The following is a 22,729-nucleotide window of genomic DNA, read 5'->3' as shown; positions in this document are numbered from 1 at the left end:
CTCCTCCACCATTGGGTAGAGGGGGTATCTCCTAGCCGCCATATTGTTTTTTGCTTTTGCTGGCGCAAATTTTGAATTCTAGCTGCTGTTTGGTTTTGAAACAATAGCAATGTAACTACTGGGTAAGTATACTTAAAACTTTATTTTATTATGAAAATGTCATAATTTTATGAACGTCTTGTAAAAGAGGCCCCACTCAGGGTTGTAAATAGTCACTTTCAACTTCCCATGGAAGATAGGGAAAAATTTTTAGAATTTTTTTCTTACACCATGTGCATTTTCATATCTTCCTCTTTCCTTTGATGTGTGTTTTTTTCTCATAATTTGGCCAACTTTAAAGTTTGCCCAGTCTAGGGGTGTGCTTGATATGTATTAGGCCCGTCCCTTAAGGATTAATGAAAAATACACAATGTTGCTCTATGAAAAAAAGTGAATTGGTGATAATTTTAGAGATACAGTCCATAGAAAAAATTGCAAGTTGGTGAAAGCTCCGGCAGAAAAAATGAAAGATGTTCCTCAAAAATCCACAACAAAATAGTGTGAAAAGTTGAATTGTGTAAAAGTGGGGTAGTACTGTACTATATTAATGTTTACTTTTTCATTCATATGAGATTAAAATTAAATGCTGCATAGCGTAGATCCAATACTATCCAAATCTTAAAACACCACATCAGATGTAGCCCCATCCATTTGCTCTTATTGAGATAGTAGGCTTAGAAAAATATGGCTGGGTAATTACTGCCATATATGTTAATTGGTAATCTGTTCAATTTTCAATTTGCAGGTATATCAGTGTTGGAAAAGCTTATTAAATATTAAGTCAGTGAACAGGGGAAAACAAAGAACAAAGTACATAACTTTAAAATTGATTAACTGAAAAACTATATTAAGCAATACGCTCTGTCAGATGAAGCATCAATACTTCAGTTTGTTGAGAGAGTTGAATGCTCACAAATGAAAACATAGCCATTAACTTGTGAAAGTGTTGCGACCTTATTTTTGTTTGTTTGTTTTTTCAAAATTTTTCTGGCCAAAATTTGAGTACATCTTCAATTCAGAGAAATCTGGTCATGTCTGTCAATGATGTCAGATGAGCCATGCTTTGGCCATTATGAATTTTAGTGTTATGTATACAGCTTGGTATTCATTTGTATATACAGTAGTTCAGTAAACCTATCAGAATGTTTCAAAATCTTGATACTGTACAGTACATTTTTATATATTTATATGAACCTTTGCTTTACCTGTAATTTCCATATGCTTTACCATAGACTAATGTTTGCATGAGTCGGTTGCTGTATTTGCTCAGCTTTATTATTGTTGTTTTCGACTTCAAGCAGTTACACTGCTCAGCAGTTGCTCCTAAGTGTAAGGAAACATCTCCATCATTGAAGTTCCCTTACAGTGGCTATTACAGTTTGAATGCTACAAGGTAATGAAATGGTTTTTGGACATTTCAGGTGCTGTACCTCACATACCCCAAATTTGGTTTATTAATACTGGGGGGCAAAATCGCAACTTACGTGAGTTCATATTGTGCAGTTTTACTGTAAACTAATATATAAAGTCTTAAATATGCAAAAAGCACAAAGTATGAGTGGCTAAAGATATAAATTATAGCAAGTACCGTAGTTCAAACATACATGCACTGTAATGATACATATACAAATCATTTTGGTGGTTTTATTTCTTTAGTACTTTTGCAATATTTTTGAGAATGCTGTGACCCCTAAGCAGTTTTGTTTTTAAAATGATACATCAAGGAACTAGTTCCCCATGTTGTGAAAGTCTTTTATACTGAACCTTCCAATGAAAATTATGAATGATTATTCACATGTCTATTACAAGAATGGTCCACCAGATGGTAAGCCTAGAAACAGAGAAAAATGGATGACAAGTCAAACATAAAGCATGTAACATTTTGTGCAAAATGTATGAATGCAAATATTATTGTCTTCAGGCCTGAAACAACCTTTCATCCATCCTAATTTTATATATATTAGAGAAATAACCCTTTGTTTGTAAAATCATTCTTCAGTATGGACCATTTTTTCAGCAATATTGTAGTTTTTTTTAATCAAGTATGGTTTGCAAATATGTTGTTAATGTGTACCTTGGCATTTGTTCATGTTTACTGTACTCGTTCACTTATTTACTGTTTTTGTTTTTCATTGTGAGCATCCCATTTTCTTAAAGTTTATGTAGTCTCCAAGGTATTCTTGAACGTTTTGCACCTAGAGTCAGTTCCATTTCAAGCAGTTGGCAATTTCTTCAAAGTTCTGGACCAAAACTTAGCTGTCTCTTACAGTAATATGTATATTGTATGTTATCCGTAACACAGGCAGTCCCTGCTTACCAGGGCATCAGTTACAGCGCTTGGCTAGCAACGTCGTTAACCAGATTTTTGGCGCCAGTAAGCAATTTCGACGCCAGTTAGCAATTTATTGGTGTCGGTAAGCGGTTTATCAGCGCCGATAACCGGTTATTGCCTATTTTCAGTTAGCGTTGCTCAGCCGGGAACGGAGCCTCTGCTGTTAACCAGGGATTGCCTGTACATGTACATGTCCAGAATCTGAAATGTATGAGATGGAGATAAATAAAAAAAGGTTTTATGTAACTAAGATTAATGCGTTGAACCTTTAAACTAACTACAGGGGGTCCTTCAATAGGGAAAAATGTACCTCTCCGTCATGAGAAGATACGCTGGAAGTCTGATATGCCACTGACAGAGGGCCAGGTCCGGAGCAAGCGAGATGAATTTTGGGACACAGCTCCGGCCTTTGAAGGGCGACGGGAAATTTGGGATGCGCTCAAAGCAGCAGCGTTAGCTGTGGAGAATACAGAATATGAATTAGCTCAAGCCATCATCGACGGGGCAAATATTATGTTGCCGAATGGTAAGCACTTTGATACTTTGTTTTGTTATTCCAGTGTTGTAATCGTAATGGTTAAAAGTATATTAAGTGTACTAAGTGAGCAATTTTGCTTTTTTGTGTGATTTCCTATAATGATGTAGATTATTATTATTATTATTATATAGTCTAGACCATTTCATTCTGTCAAACTTTCTGCTCAGAATTTTGAAAATGCTGTATGAGCATTTTTAGTTTAAGATAAACACACACATCGTGAACTATTTTAATATTATGATCCACAATGGTATAGGCAAGATGATTTATTACACTGCAGACCATCCCATTCTCATACATTCAACATAAAAATTATTCATAGCTAACCCACTAACCACAGCTAGAACAAATCATGGTCAAATGTCTCCAGACACACCAATTAAGAAATCTCCAACTTCTGAAGAGGTGGTAGAATGATTGGTGATAGTATGCTTATGATCTCTTATGGCATTTGGTCTTGAAATAATACCTAGATCATTCTGTTGTGCATTTCACTATTTTTCACTTCAGCAAGAGTTGTTTCCTTGCTGTACTTCTAGCCATCAGTTTATACATACAGTATTTCAAATTCATATAATTCATTTGTTCATTGTTTTCAATCTATTTTATTAAGCTTAATTAATCCCATTTTAATAATTAGGCACTAGTAATGAAAATTCACTCAGGCAACTAGTAATCTTTTCTCTTATCTATTGTGCCATATTTGTGTTAATTCACATTTTATATAAGTAACTTGCCAAGTAATTACATAGCTATTGGTTCCCTAACCTATGGCAGCTTAAAAATTCAAAATTTGCGCAGTGGTGCTGTTATAGTTAGTGTGTTGGTGACAAGGTCCCGCCCACCATATGGGACTCAAGGAAACAACCCAGCGGAGAGCTCAAATCGTTTTCTGCTGGCTTCCGGTTAACATCGAAAGTTTTCTCGCAGCTGCTTCTTCACTTTTCGGCTTTTCTTTGCACGAATTTGGTGAAGTATTCAGAATTTGTTGCTTTGTGGCTTGCTACCATAGTCAAATTGTTGTTCAAGGTATTATTTAGTTAACGATGTCGGATTCCAGTTCATCTAGTATTCGCTTTTTTCCTGAGGGTTGTAGAACTAGGCTAGCTAAGCTTTCGTACGATTCTCATACAAAATGCACTAATTTAGGGGCCAAGAATGTAGTAAGGATAATACTTGTATAGGTTGTCAGGATTGGGATGATAAGAAATGGAAAACCTTGAAATCTCATCTAGTGAAATTAGAAAGAGATAAGAAGAGGAAAGCAGCCATTAGGGCTGAAAGTAGGGCCAATGTGGATTCCATTCCTTTGGAAAATGTAGGGGATGACAGAACTACCACTCCCATATCGCTACTCTACTTCTTCACGCCTGCTCAAGAGACATGCGGATATTAGCGACTCTTCTCCCCTGGCTCTCAAGAGGTAGAGAGAGACTAGCCCACAACCTTCCTGCAGTTTTCAAGTCCAGCCTGATTCTCCTGCTCATCGTTGTCATTTGTTCGGAGACAGTCCTGAGCACTACGAGCGTTCTAAGCACCCGGCTTCTTCTGAGCACCAAGCACCCACCAACTTGCGCCAGACTTTGGCTGATGAGCGCCCGCTGCCCAGCACCTTGCGCCAGAATATCGCTGATGACTGCCTGCCGTCTCATGCCAGAACACTGCTGATGAGCACCCAGCGCCCGCCATCTTGCACCAGACTTCTGCTCTGGAGCACCCGGCGCCAACTCCCAAACTTCCAGCGCCAACAGCCAAACTCCTAGCTTCTGCTTCTGGATCCCATGCACCTTCTTCTGTTATTCTGTCTTCCTCATCATTCCAGGAAGATTCTTTGTCCCCACTGAAGTGCCAATTGACCGAGCTTATGGGTTTTTTTTGAAGAGATCCTCTTCTGCTCCTGAGTCCAAGGATAAATCATTGTCTCCTATCTCTTTGGAGGAGGAAGAGATTGTTCAGGATACGGTTCCCTCTGCTGTTTACTCGTCCCTTATGTGTTTCCTCCTGGATAATTTCCCTGATTACTTCATGTCTGCTTCATCTACTTCAGCTTCTACCTTCCTCATGAAAAAGCATTCATCGGAAGGTACCAGGTTACCGAAGCTAGTTCTTTCCTCCTCCTCGAAGAAGGCTCTCAAAGAAGTTCATGCCTGGCTGGCTGCTAAGAGAGAACAGGGCAAAGCAATATTTGCTTTCCCACCCAGAAAATTGTTGAAGATGAGGTACCTTTACTGTGCCACTGGGGAAGCTCCTTCCTTGGGAGTTCCTGCCTCCTCCCAAGGGGACTTCTCTGGTCTGGTGGATTCATCTCGTAGAATGGCCTTCTTGTCGGCCAAGATAATATTTTCATCAGCTGAACTGGATCACCTTAGCGAGGAACATTGAAGACTGTCCTGATCTAATTTTCTATGGGCGTCCTTAAGAAGAGGGAGCTCTGATGTTTGTTCACCTCGAGAGGAGTCTTGCCTACTCAGAATTCAGCTCTACTTTTTACTCCTTTAGACAAGTTTCACCTCTTTCCTCAAAACACAGTGAAGGATATTCTTTCGGAATTGCAGAGTAAGTCCACCGCTAACTTGTTGGCATAGTCCACTAGACATCTGAAGGAGCCTGTGCCATCCACATCAAGATCATTCTCCCCTCTTCAGTCTCAGCCCTTTCGTGGAGGGAGAGCTAAGACCCAGCCTTGACCTAGATCAAACTTGCGACCTCTTACGTAGTCCATTAGGAGGTCTTCCTTCAAATCCAACCCCAAGAAGTGAGAAGTTAGTCCTCTGCGCCCAGGTAGGAACCAGACTTCTACTTTATTGGAAAAAATAGGAGAGTAGAGGAGCAAACCCCTGGGTAATCAAGGTTCTCAAGGAGTGCTACTCTATTCCTTTCGTAAAGACTCCTCCTGTAGTTACATCTCCAATCGCCGTGACAGCGTATTCAAAAGGTTCCACAAAGTTTTTGGCTCTCTCCCAAGAAGTCAAATCCCTTCTTTCCAAAGCAGTGGAAGAAGTGCCAGAACTCCACTCAGAGGGTTTTTACAATCGCCTTTTCAAGGTTCCAAAGGTTTCGGGGGTCTGGAGGCCCATTCTGGATGTCAGCACCTTGAATGTGTTCGTACTGAAGACGAAGTTTTGTATGAAGACCGTTCACTCGGTCATGACCTCAGCACAACAGCGGGGCTGGATGGTCACCCTGGATATGCAGGATGTGCATTTTCACTTCCTGTTCACCCGGACTCGTGAAAATTTCTGCAGTTCGTTTTTCAAGACAGGATACTACAGTTCTGGGCCCTATGCTTCGGCTTATCGACAGCTCCTCAAGTTTTCACACGAATTCTTGCTCCTCTGGGGAATTGGCTTCACCTTCTGGGAATCAACATCAACTTATATCTAGACGATTGGTTTCTCTGCTCTGAGGAGGAGGAGGAAAAGTGCCTGGAGGACTTGAGAAGAACTCTTCGCTTGACACAGGAGTTTGGCATTATCATAAACAAAAAGAAATCCCTTCTGACACCGACTTAGGAGATTCCCTATTTAGGGATGATACTGAACTCTTGGACTTTTTGGGCTTTTCTGTCGCCCAAAAGAGTAGAGAACTGCCTTCAAATTGTCTGTCAGTTCCTTGCTCTTCCTTCCTGCACGGCAGTGCAGTGGATGAGCCTTCTGGGAACCCTCGCTTCAGTAGAGCAGTTTGTAAATCTAGGCAGACTGCACATGAGACCCCTTCAGTTTTTCCTCAAAGCGCATTGGTGCAGAAAAACCCAACCAGACACTTTCACCTTCCTGATTACGTCGGAAATCAAAGAAGATCTCCAGTGGTGGTCGCGCGGAGAAAGACTTCAGGAAGGGAAGTCTTTTCTCCCAGTGCACCAAGACCTGTTTTATTCAGATGCCACCGACCTAGGTTGAGGTGCCCTTCTGGACAGCCAGGAAGTCTCCGGAACATGGACTACGGTACAACAGAATTCTCACATCAGTGTAAAGGAACTGAGAGCAATTCACCTGGGCCCTCAGTCCTTCTCGGATCTGGTCCGTGGCAAGAAGATTGTAGTACACACGGACAACATCACGGCTCTTGCTTACATTTGCAAATGGGGCCACTCATTCCTTCTCTCTGTACAAGATGGTGAGGGATGATCTGCTGTGGGCGGAGGAGAACCAAGTCACTCTTGTCACCTGGTTCATTCAAGGGAGAATGAACATGATAGCAGACGAATGAAGCTGCCTCAAACAGGTCCTTCCAACTGAATGGACTTTAGACCTGATAGTCTGCGACAACCTGTGGGAACTTTTTGGCAAACCCAGTGGGTATTTTCACAGTATCGAGAAACCACCGTCTTCCCCTCTTTTGCTCTCCAGTCCCGGATCCTCAGGCATGGAGCACGGACGCCATGCTGTTGGACTGGACAGACTTAGATGTGTATGCCTTCCCTCCCTTCGGAATGATCAGGGAAGTAATCAGCAAGCTGTCGACGCATCAGAACAACACCTTGACCGTAGTAGCCCATTTTGGCCTAACAAGGAATGGTTTCCAGACTTGATCCAACTCCTGGTAGACTACCCAAGACTCCTTCCGCAAAAACGGTCTCTGCTGAGACATCCCCACTTTCTCAGATTCCACCAAGGGTTATCCGCTCTGGCCCTGACAGGTTTCAGACTGTCAAGCTCCTTGTCAGAGCAAAAGGTTTTTCGAGACAGGCTGCAGAGGCAATTGCGAGATGCAGACAAACTTCTTCTACAAAGCTCTACCAATCAAAATGGGCAGTCTTCAGAAGGTGGTGCAGCCGCCATAAATGTCTCTTCTTCTGAGACGTGTGTAAGCCAAATAGCTGACTTTTTGATAATCCTAAAGTCCATCAGGAAGCTATCGACCTCTACCATCAGAGAGTATAGGTCGATGCTCAGCTCAGTCTTTAAGCACAGAGGAATGGACCTGTCTTCTAATCAAGATATCTCCGACTTGATAAAATCCTTTGATACGTCCAAGAAAGTAAGTTCTTCCAACATCTCTTGGAACTTAGACGTTGTACTGAAGTGGCTTTCAGATCCTCAGTTCGATCCTCTTCATTCTGTTTCCCTCAGGAATCTCACAAAAAAGACACTCTTTTTAGTGGCTCTGCTACTGCCAAATGTATTAGCGAGTTACAGGCAATAGACAAGAGAATAGGCTTTGCACAAGAGGACGCAGTCTGCTCTCTCTCTCTTGGTTTCCTCACAAAGAACGAGGACCCTTCTAAACCCTGGCTTAGATCCTTCGTCATCAAGAACCTCATGGATATCTCCCTGAGGAAGAAGAAAGACTCCTCTGTCCAGTGAGGTGCCTCAGGTACTATCTTCAGAGGACGGAAAAGATTAGAGGACCTTCGAGCAACCTCTGGTTCTCTGTAAGAAAACCAGTTCACCTGCTCTCCAAAAATGCCATATCCTTTTTTCTGAGAGTTAATATTAGAAGCCCATTCTCAGATCCAGGAGGAAGCCTTTCCATTACTTAAGGTTAAGGCTCATGAAATTAGGGCAGTTGCAACTTCCCTTGCTTTTAAACACAACTTCTCTTTCCTTGATCCTGCAGTCAACGTTCTGGAGATGCAAGTCCATTTTCGCCTCACACTACTTCAAGGACATAGAAACCATGTTTGAAAATTGTAGCACTTTAGGACCTTTATCCATGGCTGGCATGGTGCTGGGAGAGGAAGCATAGGGAATCTATCTGTTCCTTTGCTATCCACTCTCCTTGACTTAAGGTTTTGAGTTGATGGGAAGCCTGGAGGTACACTGTACCTGGAGTACCCACCAGTTCTTATTTTATTATTGATAATGGTTGGGTTTTGGTGTTTTTCTGTGGTGTAGGTGATAGTATTGTCATTTTGTATTCTGGTCTCTGCCTAAGGCAAGGGCATCTTTTAAAACTTTGTCAGCATACGGTGTACTTCCTCCGCTGCAAAGTCCCACTAATGTAGTGGCAACCCTTGGCTATACTGCCATGTCCACTACAAGTTGAGAGAAGCGCCGACCAGAGGTAGTACCTACCTGCAGTAGCTCCTCAACAGGTAAGGAAAGAACAAGCATTTATTCAATGATAGCAACCTTTCTATTTCAAATTCATTACTAAATGCTTTGGAGTTGAATATGTTCATGCTCTCTCCCACCTCCTGACAATGTGGAATCAGCCATGTAATTACTTGGTAAGTTATTTATATAAAAATGACATTTTTATGATAAAATAAAGTTTTATATATACTTACCAAGTAATTCATGATCGGAGCCTGCCCTCTTCCCCTTGCGTGGACATTAGAGCATAAAACAAATTGAGCTCTCTGCTGGGTTGTTTCCTTGAGTCCAGGATGGTGGGCGGGACCTTGTCACCTACATACTAACGATAACAGCGCCACTGCGTTAATTTTGAATTTATAAGCTGCCGTAGGTTAGGGAACCAATAGCTATGTAATTACTTGGTAAGTACAGTATATATAAAACTTTATTTTATCATAAAAATGTCATTTTTGTTTTGTGCTGTGGTTGTTCTGTATTTGAGGGATTCTAGAATGTGTTTGGGTTTCTGTCATATTCAGCAATCTGTACCTTTTTTGCAAGAGTACTTCTATGAAGTTTGTACCATAAATTGAGTTTTTCTCTTATCTGTACTGTCCCAGATGGCATCATGAAAGAAAGACTTATTTACAAAATAAATCGATAAAGGATATTCTAGCAGAAGGTAATAACTTTTCAATTAATAATATCATTCTCTACCTAAACAAAATTAAATTGATAAGTAAAATATAATCTTCCCCCCCTTTTTTTTATTTTTTATTTATTTATTTTTTTTTTTTCTTTTTCTCAATTTTTTTTTTCTAATTTCCCCCCCTTTTTTATTATTTATTTATTTAGTTAACTACTTAATTTTTTTATGTACTCTTTCCCCCATTCTTTTCCCAGCCCGAGAAGAACCCTAAAAGAGTTCAGAGGTCTGGTTAAACAAATCATTTATAACTAACTTATTAACCTCCCCCTCTTTGGGGCCTTTAGGCCTTTAAAGGGGCTTTAGGGTTGGGAATGTTCTCCTGGGTTATCCTTTCGGATTTCCCTTGCATGCACCTTCAGTAAAAGAGATGGTGGTCTTTGCTCCTTTCCAGAAGTGAACTGTAGAAAGAAGGTTGTCTGTTCTCATCACGATCATTTGTAACAAGTTATCAGTGTTAAAAATCCTTCAGCAGGGTCAGAGCTGAGTATTTCTCTTCATTAGTGTTCTCTCTATCCCAGTTCCTCGACAGTTTAAGGACTTCTGACTTCACCAGTGGGTTTCTCTTGAATGTGTATGGTGTGTTGAGTGTTTGGAGACTGCAAACTTGTAGCAGTTCATGTACAACAACTGGAACACTGTGGATGTGTGTACACTGTCCTTCTGTTCTGATTGCTCATGTCCCTGCAGTGCCTGCTTTATTCTTTTCTTGTGAATCTTCACAGTTACCTAGGGCAACCCAGGAATTCTTATTTCTAGGATCATTGGCTTTTGTCAAAAGCCCTTGGCGTTGGGACCCTTGCTTTGGCAGCTGACCATTCTTTTGCAACTGCTGTTAACCTATGGATCACCACTATTGCAGTAGTAGGTCAAGTGAGTGGTGGCAGTTTAGTGGAAATATGTAGTGTATCATCATTTTTTTCCTTCCCCTGGCTTCAAGTTCTTTATCTCTTGCCTTCTTGCGTGTTCTTTTTTTCCCTGGTTAGGGACCATCTAAAACAAGGATGGTCAGGAATCTCCTCCTCATGGGTCATCTTCAGGATTCCCTATTAGCATGCCTTATCTTGTAGCAGAGGTGCCAGTTTTTGCTTCCTTTCACGGAGAAGCCTGTCAGTTCTAGTCGTGTGTGCTTTTGATTAGCCAGTGGGCAAAGCTCCTTTTGGATGGTTGCTCCTATCTCTCCTGTGGTATAATTGAGGTACAACAGTCCCTGCCCTTGACTCTACCACCCTAGGTTTGATGAATTCTTTGGTTTTGGACTTTTTCTCTCAATTGTTTTGGCTTTTCTGGAACAGTTACCGGGTAGCTGGTGGACATCTCACGTTACCCTTGTCATTGATGTTTGACATTGTTCCCTGCCTCCAAAGCTTCAGGAACTACAGATCAGAGCCTGTTATATAGGAGTATCCTGTGTGAGAGCTGGAACAAGTTGAACTTAGTAACAATTTTTGGTTACAGTGGGGTAATAAGAGGAATACCCCTTGCTGTTGTGGAGAAGAGAGTCTATGCTGCACTCTCCCTCTTCTTTACCAGTTGTTGAATGTTTGAGCATTTATGTATTTTCTGTATTTTTTTTTTATTGTGGATTGTACTTTATCTGCTTATTTCTGGCGTGGAGAAAAACTGTGACTAAGACAGTTGCCTCAGGTGTTTTGTCCCTGTAACCATTAACCCTCATGGGTACTGTTTGTTCAGTTAACAGGGGGAAAGTGTGGCTGGTCCTCTTTTAGCAGCAGAAGTTTGGTAGGAAGAGAAGGAAGGGCAAGAGGCATTCCCAGGCCTTATCTTGTGGAATATCCCCCAGTATCCCCGCCGAAGCTCTTTGGCTCCTTCCTCTTTCCCTCCTTCATTCCTATCCCACTGCCTGCTGAAGGTACTTCCCCCTCTCAGGGGAGTGGTGCTCAAGAGGTGCAGAAGCCTTACCACTCACTTTCTTTGCAGAACGATATTAGTGATGAGGCTGATGCTCCCCTTTAGTCAGGCGTCAACTCCAACTCCCTTTCGCCTTCCTTGCTAAATAACTAGCATTCCACGTACCAGGAAGATGATGTTGGAGTACCTGCTTGAGATCAGGCCTACCCTTAACATCCGAGGTAATAAGGCTTTCATAGCCTTTCTTTACTACCTGGCTGCTGAGAAGGAGAGCTCCCCTTCTGTTCTTGCTGCCATGTGTGCTGCTGCTCCTGCTGTTGTGTTTGTTGCTACTGCTTCAGCTGTTTTCTTTCCAGTGGTGGATCCCCCAGTCGCTGCTTTGACTACAGCATTTCTAGATCTAGCCTGGGCTGCATCTCGGGTGTCCAAGATCAGCGAGACTCAGGATGGGAAACGGACGAAAATTTATCGATGTTCTTCCTTATCCTCTTCCACTTGTTGCTGAGCTTCACTTCTTTCTTATCCTTGTCTCTCCCCACCCCCTGTCATAGGAGGAAGGAGAATGGAGAGTGTAGGAGTGTAGGCTTTTTGTAAAAAGTCCCATAGGACTTTGTGCAAATGCTACCCCTTCTCTAGAGGAAGTGGAGGCTCAGGGTCACCTTGTGCTGGTAGGGCAGGTGCATGCCACCCCACACCAAACCACTTACAGACGAGGACTACTCCCGACTCTTCCACTGTTCTTCCTTTAGGAACACCTGTGGCTAGGTCAGAGCGTTCACTCACTATGTGTGCACTTAATTCGAGACTGAGTGCAAGTGGCAGCTTGGATTAGCTCATTCTCCTTTCACCTGCATAGGGAAACACTGGGAGGAGCCTTTGCAACCTGTTTGCTTTGTGCTGGTGAGGTTTATGGACCATGTGCCCACAGGTAATGCCAGTGCCTCTTCAATGAAGTACACCAGGGTGAGCCAGCACTGCCTCCTCACTCGGCTTGTGCTGGGTCTTTTGATCGTGTGCTTGCCAAGCACTGTCACTCCCCTGTGAATGGTTTGGTGCATGCTCACAGGGTGCATACGCAAAGTAATGTGTGTGCCCATTCCCCTGCTCCTTCCACTAGCTTGGCTGATACCAAGTGTACAGTGCTCCCCACTTTTTCACGGGAATAGGTTCCAGAACCCACTGCAAAAATGCAAAATCCACATAAAAAAAATCCTCTAAAAAAAATGGTTATAAGTGCTTTTAGCTACCAAATACCTTGTACCCCTTAAACTAAAATGTTATAACTGCCTATTTTAACAGTTCACTGCCAAATTTAATAGTTCAAACAAAAATATGCCCTAAATTATCTTACTAAAACAATTTAATATTTCAAGCAAAAATACACCCCAAACCATTACTCCAAAACACCCAAAGTCATCTTAGATTACCCTTATACAACTGTTACTCATAAGTATATACACCCCTAAAATGCTTATAACAAAGATTTACTAATTTTCAAATAATATTAATGTAAATGCAGCTAAATATCTATAAAAATGTTTAATACAAAGGAAATCTTTAATGCAAATTAAATAAATTGGTCTTACAGAATGTCTGACCACTAATCAAGTTACCCCTATATAAGTAAGCATAGCGGTTTTCTCTCATAGTATTGAAGTCGTTCTGTTTTCCTTTTACACTGGTAAAAACAATTACTGTCACTAGTGCCTTAAATATTTTTAATGTGAATATGTATTTCTCTCTCTCTCTCTCTCTCTCTCTCTCTCTCTCTCTCTCTCTCTCTCTCTCTCTCTCTCTCTCTCTCTCTCTCTCTCTCTCTCTCTCACTGAGATAAGAAAGAGTGATTTTTTTATGCATGGATGTTTATTTGTTTTGTATAGTGTAGTTTTATAGATAATGTGATATTACTTTGTCATTAATTCTTTTCATATTTAGCATGCTATAATTATACAATATTTTGCATTTCAGTAAAAGCAGACTGGAAAATAAAATAAAAATTAGCAAATATTTTATAGACTGCACAATATGCTCTATCATCCAAAAACACTACAGTATAACATAAATTCAAATACATCTTGCATACCCTTAAAAGAGAGAGATAGAGAGAGAGAGAGAGACATGGGAATGATCTTAACAAGTTTACGATCTCTCTCTCTCTCTCTCTCTCTCTCTCTCTCTCTCTCTCTCTCTCTCTCTCTCTCTCTCTCTCTCTCTCTCTCTCTCTCTTTCTGTTAAGCTCATTCTGAAGCCCCCCACCCCAGAATGAGCCCTAACAGATTAAGAAATCGAAGTCTCTCTCTCTCTCTCTCTCTCTCTCTCTCTCTCTCTCTCTCTCTCTCTCTCTCTCTCTCTCTCTCTCTCTCTCTCTCTCTTAAGGGTAATGTAAGATGTATTTGAAATGATATTACTGTAAAGTGTTTCTGGATGAGAGAAAAAGGCTGTGCTTACTTATACAGGGGTAACTTGATTAGCAAGATTTATTTAATTTGTATTGAAGATTTATTTAATTTGTATTGAAGATTTATTTAATTCGTATTGAACATTTTATAGATATTTTGCTGTATTTACACTGATACTAGTATTTGAAAATTAGTAAATCATTTGTTATCATAAAAATGTATTTAGTCATGAAAATAAAATGAAAATACAGTAATTAGTGAATATTGCTTGATGAAAAAATTTGTGAATTGGTGAAAGTTCCTGCATAAAAATGAAAGATATGTTCCACAAAAATCCGCAACAAAGTGAAGTGCATAAAAGTGGGTGTCCTTTGTGTATGGAAGGTGTTAGAACAATAGATTATTGAACTGAATTGTAGGATGTTATGTTGTTTGTAGATGTTATGTTGGGTCTTGTGGTGTCTCTTCTGGTGCAAGAAGCACTGACTTGGACACTGCAAGAAAAGGAACAGGCAAAGAAGCAGAATAAAGGCCCGTCTTCTTCACTAGCTGGAGGGGAGCCAGCTTGTGCCTTTTTGGATCTAATGAAACAAATTGCCCCATTCTTCCAGAACATCAACAGGCCCAGCTGGAGCAGCATTTTTTAGAGATGATTTTCCTCACTTGTGGGTGTAGTTTCTTGGAGATTCTGGCTACCTTAGAGGACATGAAACTTGATATTCATCATGGTAGGGGCAAGGACAAACCCTATAGTAAATTTACAACCCTGATTTTTTGTGGTAGACCCTCACTCTGTCTGTATTTTGTTCTGGGAATGTAAGTGCACAAGAGAGCCCACGCGCAAAGAATGTGTTGGATGGCAGTCACCCACAATGGTCTTTCTAGAGAAGAGATGCCATTAGAAGGGCAGTTCCTCGAGGGAACCCACTCCCAGCCCTTCTCCTTGCTCTCTTGTTTTCCTGCCTTCACTGAGACCATCTCCCCCAGTGACACTGCCAGCAGGATTGTTGGTTCCTCCAACCACGACAGCCCAAATGCTGAAGATATTCCTAAGAAAGTCATGGATTTCTAGGCCAAAGGTGTTCAACCTCTCCACCAAACAGCTGTAGGCTACCTTTGGAGGGACCCCATCATTTTCTTCCACCACATGAAGTCCAAGGAGGACAAAGGATCTTCCCAGTGACAGGCAATGGGTGGTGCCAAAAGAACATGCCTTACTCTCTCATCTGGAGCTGGCAGCAGAGAATCGCCGGAGGTGAGACAGTCAGTCTGACTCCCCAGATCCCTGCTGATCCAGGGATTGATGTGGGAGGTGGCTGGCCTGATAGCAGGGTCTGAGAACCCCCTGGCATCCTCCAGGTTGCAAAAACTCCTGCCCCCTCCTATACCCCTTTAGGTGAAATACTACATGGCCCCCCCCCTCCATCCTGAGGTGGTTAGATTCCAACATTTGCAGGTTGGCTAACAATACACCTCCAGAGGAGAAAGTCCTTCCTGGCAGTGGTGCAGAAACAGATCTCCCTGGAGAGTTGGCTGAGTCTTAGGAACAGCCCCCTTCCTACTCAACTCGCCCTACTACTTCCCGCTGGAGTTGGTACATCCGATGATCAACATAAACCCACTCCAGTCTCCAGGTGATCGACAGGCAGGCCCCTGTTACAGAGCAATTCCACCACCTCCAGTAGGTGTTCCTCCCCACAGCCAAGGTTCTGACATCGGGCAGACAACCACAAACATTTGTTTAGTACCCAGTCCTCCTGTGGTTGACGAAGGAACAGAACTGGAGAGAAGGGAGGCTCCAGGGAAGATGATGATGATCCCCCCCCCATCCCTCCAGGCTGCCATGGGTGAGGGGTTCCTGGTCACCAAGTGGATATCTTGGTAGCAAAACAGGCAGGAGGAGTGGTCAGTCGCAAAACTCTAGAGGGACTACACTTCAGATCAACAGAGCCTCCTCTGGCCCAGACAACCATGCCATTCCCCACCTACAGGAGCAACTTACCCAAGGGACAAGCCCTTCAGTAGGACAGCACAGGGATGAGGGCTTGGCACCATGCAAAAACTTGGGGATGATTGCAAACCTCTCCAAGTTAGACCTCTCCTGCAAGTAGATGATCAAGTATCTGGGGATGCGGATTGACATGGTGGCAGGGAAAGCGTACCCCTCAAACAAGAAGATAGCCAACCTCCAGAGGACCCTGAGCCATTCCTCACGGTGTTCCAGCAACCGGCAGAGCAGTGGCAGTCCTCCTTGGACACTTGATCTCTCGAGAGAAGCTAGTCCCCAGAGGGAGGGTGCACATCAGATACCTCCAATGGTGGTTTATGACATATTAGAAGCAGCTGGACAATCCCCCGTTGCGGATGGTCGAGTCAGTGGAGACCGTCAGAGAAGACCTGAGGTGGTGGAGAAACCTGATGAGCCAACTTCAGGGAGTGCCACTCAGCTGCCCACTATCGGAGATGCAGGTATTCTCAGATGCATCCCAAAGAGGGTGGGGTGCACACCTGAACAGCTTGTGCATTTTAGAGACATGGGGCCTGAAGGAGAGGACAGAGCACACCAACCTGCCGTAGATGTGAGCAGTCTGGCAGGCACTCTAGGACTTTCAAGAGCAACTTGTGGAGAAGTTGGCAGCTGCTATGAGTGACACCACCACGGTGGTAGTCTATAAAAACAAGCAGGGAGGCACCATCTTCCCGAAGCTGAACAACCTGGCAGTGAAAATGCCTGAGGGTGGACATCTGGGGACTGGACCTGACATCTAGGTACATCCTGGACAAGAGGAACGTTATCACGATCACAGACCAACTCAGCAGAGCAGATCAGGTAGTAGGCACCAAGTGGTCTCTAAATGAGGGATTAGGCATCAGATTGATGGAACTCGGGCTGGGGCGAATTGTCAAGAAATGGCAAGCGTGCCTTGTACAGTATTGTTCTCCTGCCCCCAATCAAAGGGCGATGCTGCAGGACACCTTTCAGCATCCATGGGACAAATGGACATGTACACCTTCCCCCTGTGAGGAAAGTAATCAACATGCTCTCTGTCTCAGGCTGAGAATAATGCTGGTGGCACCTCTGTGGTTGCAGGCGGAGTGGTATGCAGACATCCTTAGCCTCTTGGTAGATGCCCCTAGGGAACTGCCCCATGCCCCCAACCTTCTGGTTCAGGAGAACAATGGGGGTACCATCAAGTGGTAGGCTCTCCAGCTTCTCGGATGGAGACTACCAAGTAGTTCGTGCAAAAAAAAAAAATGGTTTTTGGAGCATTCTACAAAGGCTATCTCAGAAGCCCTCAGACCCTCATTCATTGGGGCATACCAGGGAAAATGGGCAGTCTTCTGCAATTGGTGTCGTGAGCAGGGTTACAATACATTTGAGACCACTGTGAGGGAAATAGCAGACTTCTTGGTGTCCTTGCATCAGGAGAAGTCCTCCATCACAGTAGTTAAGGGTTACAGAGCTGCCTTGGCCCACATCTTCAGACCCAAGGGAAGAGGCTCTCCAACTCCTGGGAACTGTCTGCCGTCATCAAGCACTTTGAAAAGTTGTGCCACCAAGGGAGTTAAGGCCCCTTGAGTGGGATGCTACTAAAGTATTCTCCTGCCTGATACAGCCTCCATATGAGGACTTGAAGAAAGCATCAGATAGAGACCTGACATTAAAGACCATCTTCCCCCTTACACTCACATTGGCCAAGAGAATGGGAGAACTGCATGCTCTGTGGGTTGGTCTTCTATCTCGCTGGAATTTGTCTCAGACATTGTGGCCAAGACCCAGAAGCTTGCAGTCCTGGACCTAAAATTTTAACATTACTTGGTCTGTTGCTTAAGGACTTCATCGGCGATGACAAGGATTAGATGGTTCTATGCCGAGTCAGAGCTCTGAGGCAGTACTTGAAATGCATGGTCCCCCAACAGACCTGCCTGCAGGAGAAGTGCAGGCCAGGAGAAAAAGAGGTCTCTAGGAATATGATCTCTTCCTGGCTGAGGGAAGTCATAGTCATAGGGCATACGCAACCCTGGGAAGTAACAAGTATTCCTCTGGCAAGGATCAGAGGAATAGGGCCCTCAGTGGTATTCAATCAGAACCACTCCATCCTACAGTTCCTCAAGGTGGGAATCTGGAAGAGACAGTCGACCTTTATGTCCTTCTACCTGAGGGACTTGGCCCACAAATCCTTTGGCATCTTGACCCTGGGTCCAGTGGTATTAGCCCAGCAGGTGGTGTAAGTTCAGTGAGCCCCAGAGGGGGCTCTGCCTAGGAGGGGACCAGTGGCACGGATCAGATTACTCTAGATGGTGTGAGGAGTACAGGCAGTCTAGCCCTATAAACATTTGTTTAGTGACCTTAGATCTGGAGGCAGTGGGAAGTGCTATACTTGTATGCCAGGGCATGCCCACCTGCACTCTGAATAGATTGGCCCCCTGTTTTTGGTGAGGCTCCAGTTGCGAAAGCTTAGACTTCTTTTCCCTTCGGAACAAATATCAAATTTTAATAAGTAATTTGTGTTTTTTAGACATGTAACCTACCAAGTTCTGTAATTGCATAGCCTATGTTTCTAACTCAGCAGCTAAAAATTTGAAATTTGCAGTAGTGTTCTATTGTTTTAGTGTAGGTGACAAGACCCCACTGACTTTCAGGGAAGGATAGGCACAACACAGGTGAAGAGCTGTGTTCATTTCTGCCGGTTAATGACTGTACTTCAGTTGTCTCGAGCAGCTTGGGTTTGAATTTGGTTACCGGATGGTTGTTCTTAGTCTCAGTTTGGTGATGTATTCTTTGATTTTGGTAGCATTCATGTATTTCCAAATAGCTTAGGTTATACTAGACCTGTTTTTTCATGATTTTTTACTTTTCCCGATGATGTCTGACACCAGTGCTTCTAGTATCCGGTTTTGTAACAAAGGCTGCAAAACTAGGCTGTCGAAAGCATCTTATGATTCCCACACAGTCTGTAGCAGTTGTTGGGGACAGACTTGTTCAACTGATTTGACTGGTTTTGAATGCAGGGACTGGATCAGGGGAAGTGGAAAACTTTAAAATCTCATTTAGATAAGTTAGAAAGAGACAGAAATGGGAAAGCGACGGCTAAAACTGAAGCTAAGAATGTAGCTATCATAGAGTGTACTCGTAAATTGGGAATAACCGATTTACCTGTTCTGTCTTCTACTCCTACTGCTGTTTCCCCCTTAACCAGCGCTCTAGTAATTAAACCTACTCCTTCGCCTGTCCCCCATGCTTCCGATCCTAATGCCATTGCCAGCTTAGAAGCCCATATTGATCAGAAGTTTGGGCTCATAGTTTCTACTATGGAACAGTTAAGTGCCTAAGTTAAAGTTCTTATGAATCAAGCCAGTGCTAAAGTGCAAGTACAATTGAAGTGTTGGTGGAGGTGGTGTGCATCCATCCTGCCGGCGCTCCTAGACAAAGGTCACTGTCAAACTCCCATGCACCAGGCCTGTTGAACGGTCCCACGACTCATTAGACAGCTGCTGGAAAGTTGTCTGAAAGGAAGTGCACGAGCTTTCTTCTAGTTCTTCAGACTCCAGCCCTGCAAGCGTTTGAAGGAAGCTGAGCGTAGTCTCAGCCGGCCTGTAGTTTCTGGGCCAGCCCGGAGTGAGTATCTCCTGTACGCCAGTATTTGTCACCCAAGCACCCATCTTGCTCATGCAAGCGCCCAGTTTTGTCATGTAAGCTGCCAACGGATTCGGAGTACCCAGCTGCTCCTGAGCACCCAGCACCCATGCTCGAGCACCCGGTGCCATGTTCAGAGCACCCAGCACCACTCTTCAAGTGCCTGGTGCCATCTCTGCAGTTGACTTCTACATCCACTCTTGGCCCCATGCAGCATGATTCTTCAGTGGACCCAATTCAGCGCCGGCTGGATGAGATTATGGGTCTTCTTCAGAAGAACCCAGCAATCACTCAAGACCCTCCTGACTTAGCACCTTCACCGATTTCTTCGGAGGAGGAGGTTTTAGACCAGACTCCATCTTCATTGCCCTTCGCTAACCTGCTTAGGTATTTCCTGGTCGCCTTTCCATCCTTTTTCTCCTGTCTCCACCTTCTATATGAGGAATCAGCCTTAGAGGTCTCGAGGCTCCCCAAGATGGTTTTGTCTTCCTCTTCCAGGAAAGCCTTGATAGAAATGGACTTTGGCTCTCGGATGAGAGAGAGCAGGGCAAGTCAGCCTTCTGCAACCCCCCCTGCTTGTCTCGCTTCTAAGAGATATCAAGTGTACGCTACAGGAGAAGCTCCTTCCTTGGGAGTCACTGTCTCCTCCCAGGGGGACTTCTCTTGCCTGATAGGCTCAAATAGACGGTCAGCCTTTGCTTTGGCCAAGATCATGTTCTCAGCCACCGAACTTGACCACCTCATTAAGAATATGTACAAGGTATTTGAGGTCCTAAGCTTTTTGGACTGGACTGTGGGAGTGCTGGCAAAGAAAATTGAAGGCAGCGAAGATATGGCAGATGACTTGTCTGCAGACTGGCTAGGGGTTTTGTCCTGCATTGATAAAGCCATTAGGGATGGCTCTATGGAACTGGCTTCATTATTCAGTATGGGTGTGCTGAAGAAATGGGAACTTTTGTGCGCTTACACCACCAAAGAAGTAACTATGTCCCAGAAGTTGGCACACTTTTTTTTTTTCACCTTTAGACCATATGCACCTCTTCCCTCCAGCCACAGTCCAAGAGATAGCCTCAGATCTGCAGAAAAAATCCACAGAGGATCTGTTAGCCCAGTCAACCAAGAGCTTCAAGGATCAACCCATATTTTCTGTTAAGTCAGCCTCGCCTTTGCAGCAGCAACCCTTTCGGGGCAGGAAGACAAGATTTCAAAACCTTCCTCTCGTAAGTGAGAGTCCAGTCCTCTATGTGCCAGTGGGAGCAAGGCTCCTAAACTTTTGGGAGAAATGGGAAGCCAGAGGTGTAGATCAGTGGGTCTTGCTAGTCCTGAAAGAGGGATACTCACTCTCATTCAGGGAGACCTCCTTTAGTGTCAACGGCCATTGCATTGACAGCCTACTCGGTAGGCTCCGAGAGGTTTTCGGCACTCGTGGAAGAGGTATCGTCTTTTCTTGTGAAAAGAGCTGTAGAGTTGGTTGAAGATGTCAACACTCCAGGGTTTTATAACAGTATTTTTCTGGTCCCCAAGTCATTAGGAGGTGGAAACCTGTCCTGGATGTCAGCGCCCTGAATGTCTTTGTTCAGAAGTCCTGTCTTCCATCCAACAGGGGGATTGGATGGTGACCATCAATATGGAGGACACCTACTTCCATGTCCCAGTGCATCCATACAGCATGAAGTACCTCAGACTCATGTTTCAGGGCAGTGTCTTCCAGTTTCGGCGTCTCTACAGCTCCCCAAGTCTTCACCCGTGTTCTCACCCCTCTTGTGAAGTGGCTTCACCTCATGGGGATCAGTACATCCCTCTACTTAGACAACTGGCTCCTATGCTTTCCTTCAAAGAAACAGTGCACGGAGGACCTTCAGGAGACCCTACTTCATGCCCAAGATCTGGGCTTACTCATCAATGGGAAGAAATTGCAATTGTCTCCATCTCAAGTGATTCCGTATTTGGGGATGACAATGGACTCTGAATTTTTGGGATCTTCCATCTCCCAAAAGAGTGCAATCATGGCTTCAAACAGTCCGCAACTTCCTCACGCTCAAGTCCTACTCAGCCAACAGGTGGATGAGTCTTCTGGGAACCTTCGAATCCATCGAGAAGTTCATAAGTCTGGGGAGGCTTCATGTGAGGGTACTACAGTTTTTCCTGAAGGCCAGCTGGAACAGGAAGATCATCTGGACTCATTTAAATGTCTTCCTAATTACTCCAGAAACCAAGGAGGACTTGAGATGGTGGCTTTCAGAAAGAAGGCTTTGGGGAGGGAATGCGCTTCTTCCTCTGAGCCCCAGCCTTTCCTTGTATTCAGATGCTTCAGATCTGAGTTAGGGAGCTCTCCTGGGAGACATTTAAGCATCAGGCATTTGGTCTCCAGAAGAGAAGGATCTACATATCATTGTGAGAGTGTTGAAGGGTATACACCTGGGCCTTCAATTATTTGCAAAAGTGACCTTCGACAAGACATTAGCAGTGATGTCGGACAACACCTCTGCTTTGGCCTACATAAAGTATCAAGGGGGGCACTCATTCCGTCTCCCTTTACGAGGCCACCAAGCACCTCCTTTTGAGGGCAATGAAGAACCACACTGTTCTGGTGACAAGATTCATCCAGGGAAAATTAAATGTGCAGCAGACCTGTGGAGTTGTGGGGAAGCAGTCGATAGACCTATGCACGTCAAAGAACCATCACCTCCTGTTATTTTGCTTTCCGGCACCATACCCTCTGCCATGAGCAACAGGTACCATGCTCTAGAGTTGGTCAAACCTAGACCTGTATGCTTCCCCACCTTCAACATGGTGAGGGAAGTAATAAACAAGTTCTTGTCCCATCAGGATACGACAATGACTCTGGTGGCCCTGTTTTGATCACAGAGTGGTTCCTGGATCTCCTCAAGCTGTTAGTCGACTACCCCAGACTTTCCACAGAAGCCAAAGCTTCTCAAACAACCACATTTCAACCAGTTCCACCACAACCTGTCCGCTTGCTCTGACAGGGTTCAGACTGTCAGGAGACTCATCAGAGCGAAGGGTTTTTCAAAACAACAGTCTTCTTCCAGAGACTACCAAGCAAAGTGGGCAGTATTCCGTAGCTGGTGCAGAAGAAATAACATCTCTTCTTCTGAAACTGCTGTGACGGACATTCTGAATTTCCTTCTTTTCTTGAGTAACAGAGGTTTGTCTTCGTCAAC

The 22,729-nt window shown here is 43.9% G+C and overlaps 1 protein-coding gene across 4 annotated transcripts in view; it reads left to right on the top strand.

The window, feature by feature from the left end:
* LOC136840259 (ubiquitin domain-containing protein 1) overlaps nucleotides 1-22,729 on the top strand; it is a 142,453-nt gene that overhangs the window by 31,874 nt on the left and 87,850 nt on the right. For 2 of the 4 annotated variants that reach the window (XM_067106892.1, XM_067106890.1), the window contains exon 2: nucleotides 2,670-2,897. In XM_067106892.1, coding sequence (XP_066962993.1) covers nucleotides 2,670-2,897 — 228 coding nt within the window. Of the gene's footprint in view, nucleotides 1-2,654; nucleotides 2,898-22,729 lie in introns of all 4 variants that reach the window. The other 2 variants (XM_067106889.1, XM_067106891.1) reach the window with 1 other exon arrangement.

Source organism: Macrobrachium rosenbergii, chromosome 7, assembly GCF_040412425.1.
Source record: "Macrobrachium rosenbergii isolate ZJJX-2024 chromosome 7, ASM4041242v1, whole genome shotgun sequence".
Classification (NCBI taxonomy): Eukaryota; Metazoa; Arthropoda; class Malacostraca; order Decapoda; family Palaemonidae; genus Macrobrachium; species Macrobrachium rosenbergii.
Note: the sequence above shows the minus strand (reverse complement) of the source record. Positions and strands in the feature narration are given on the sequence as shown.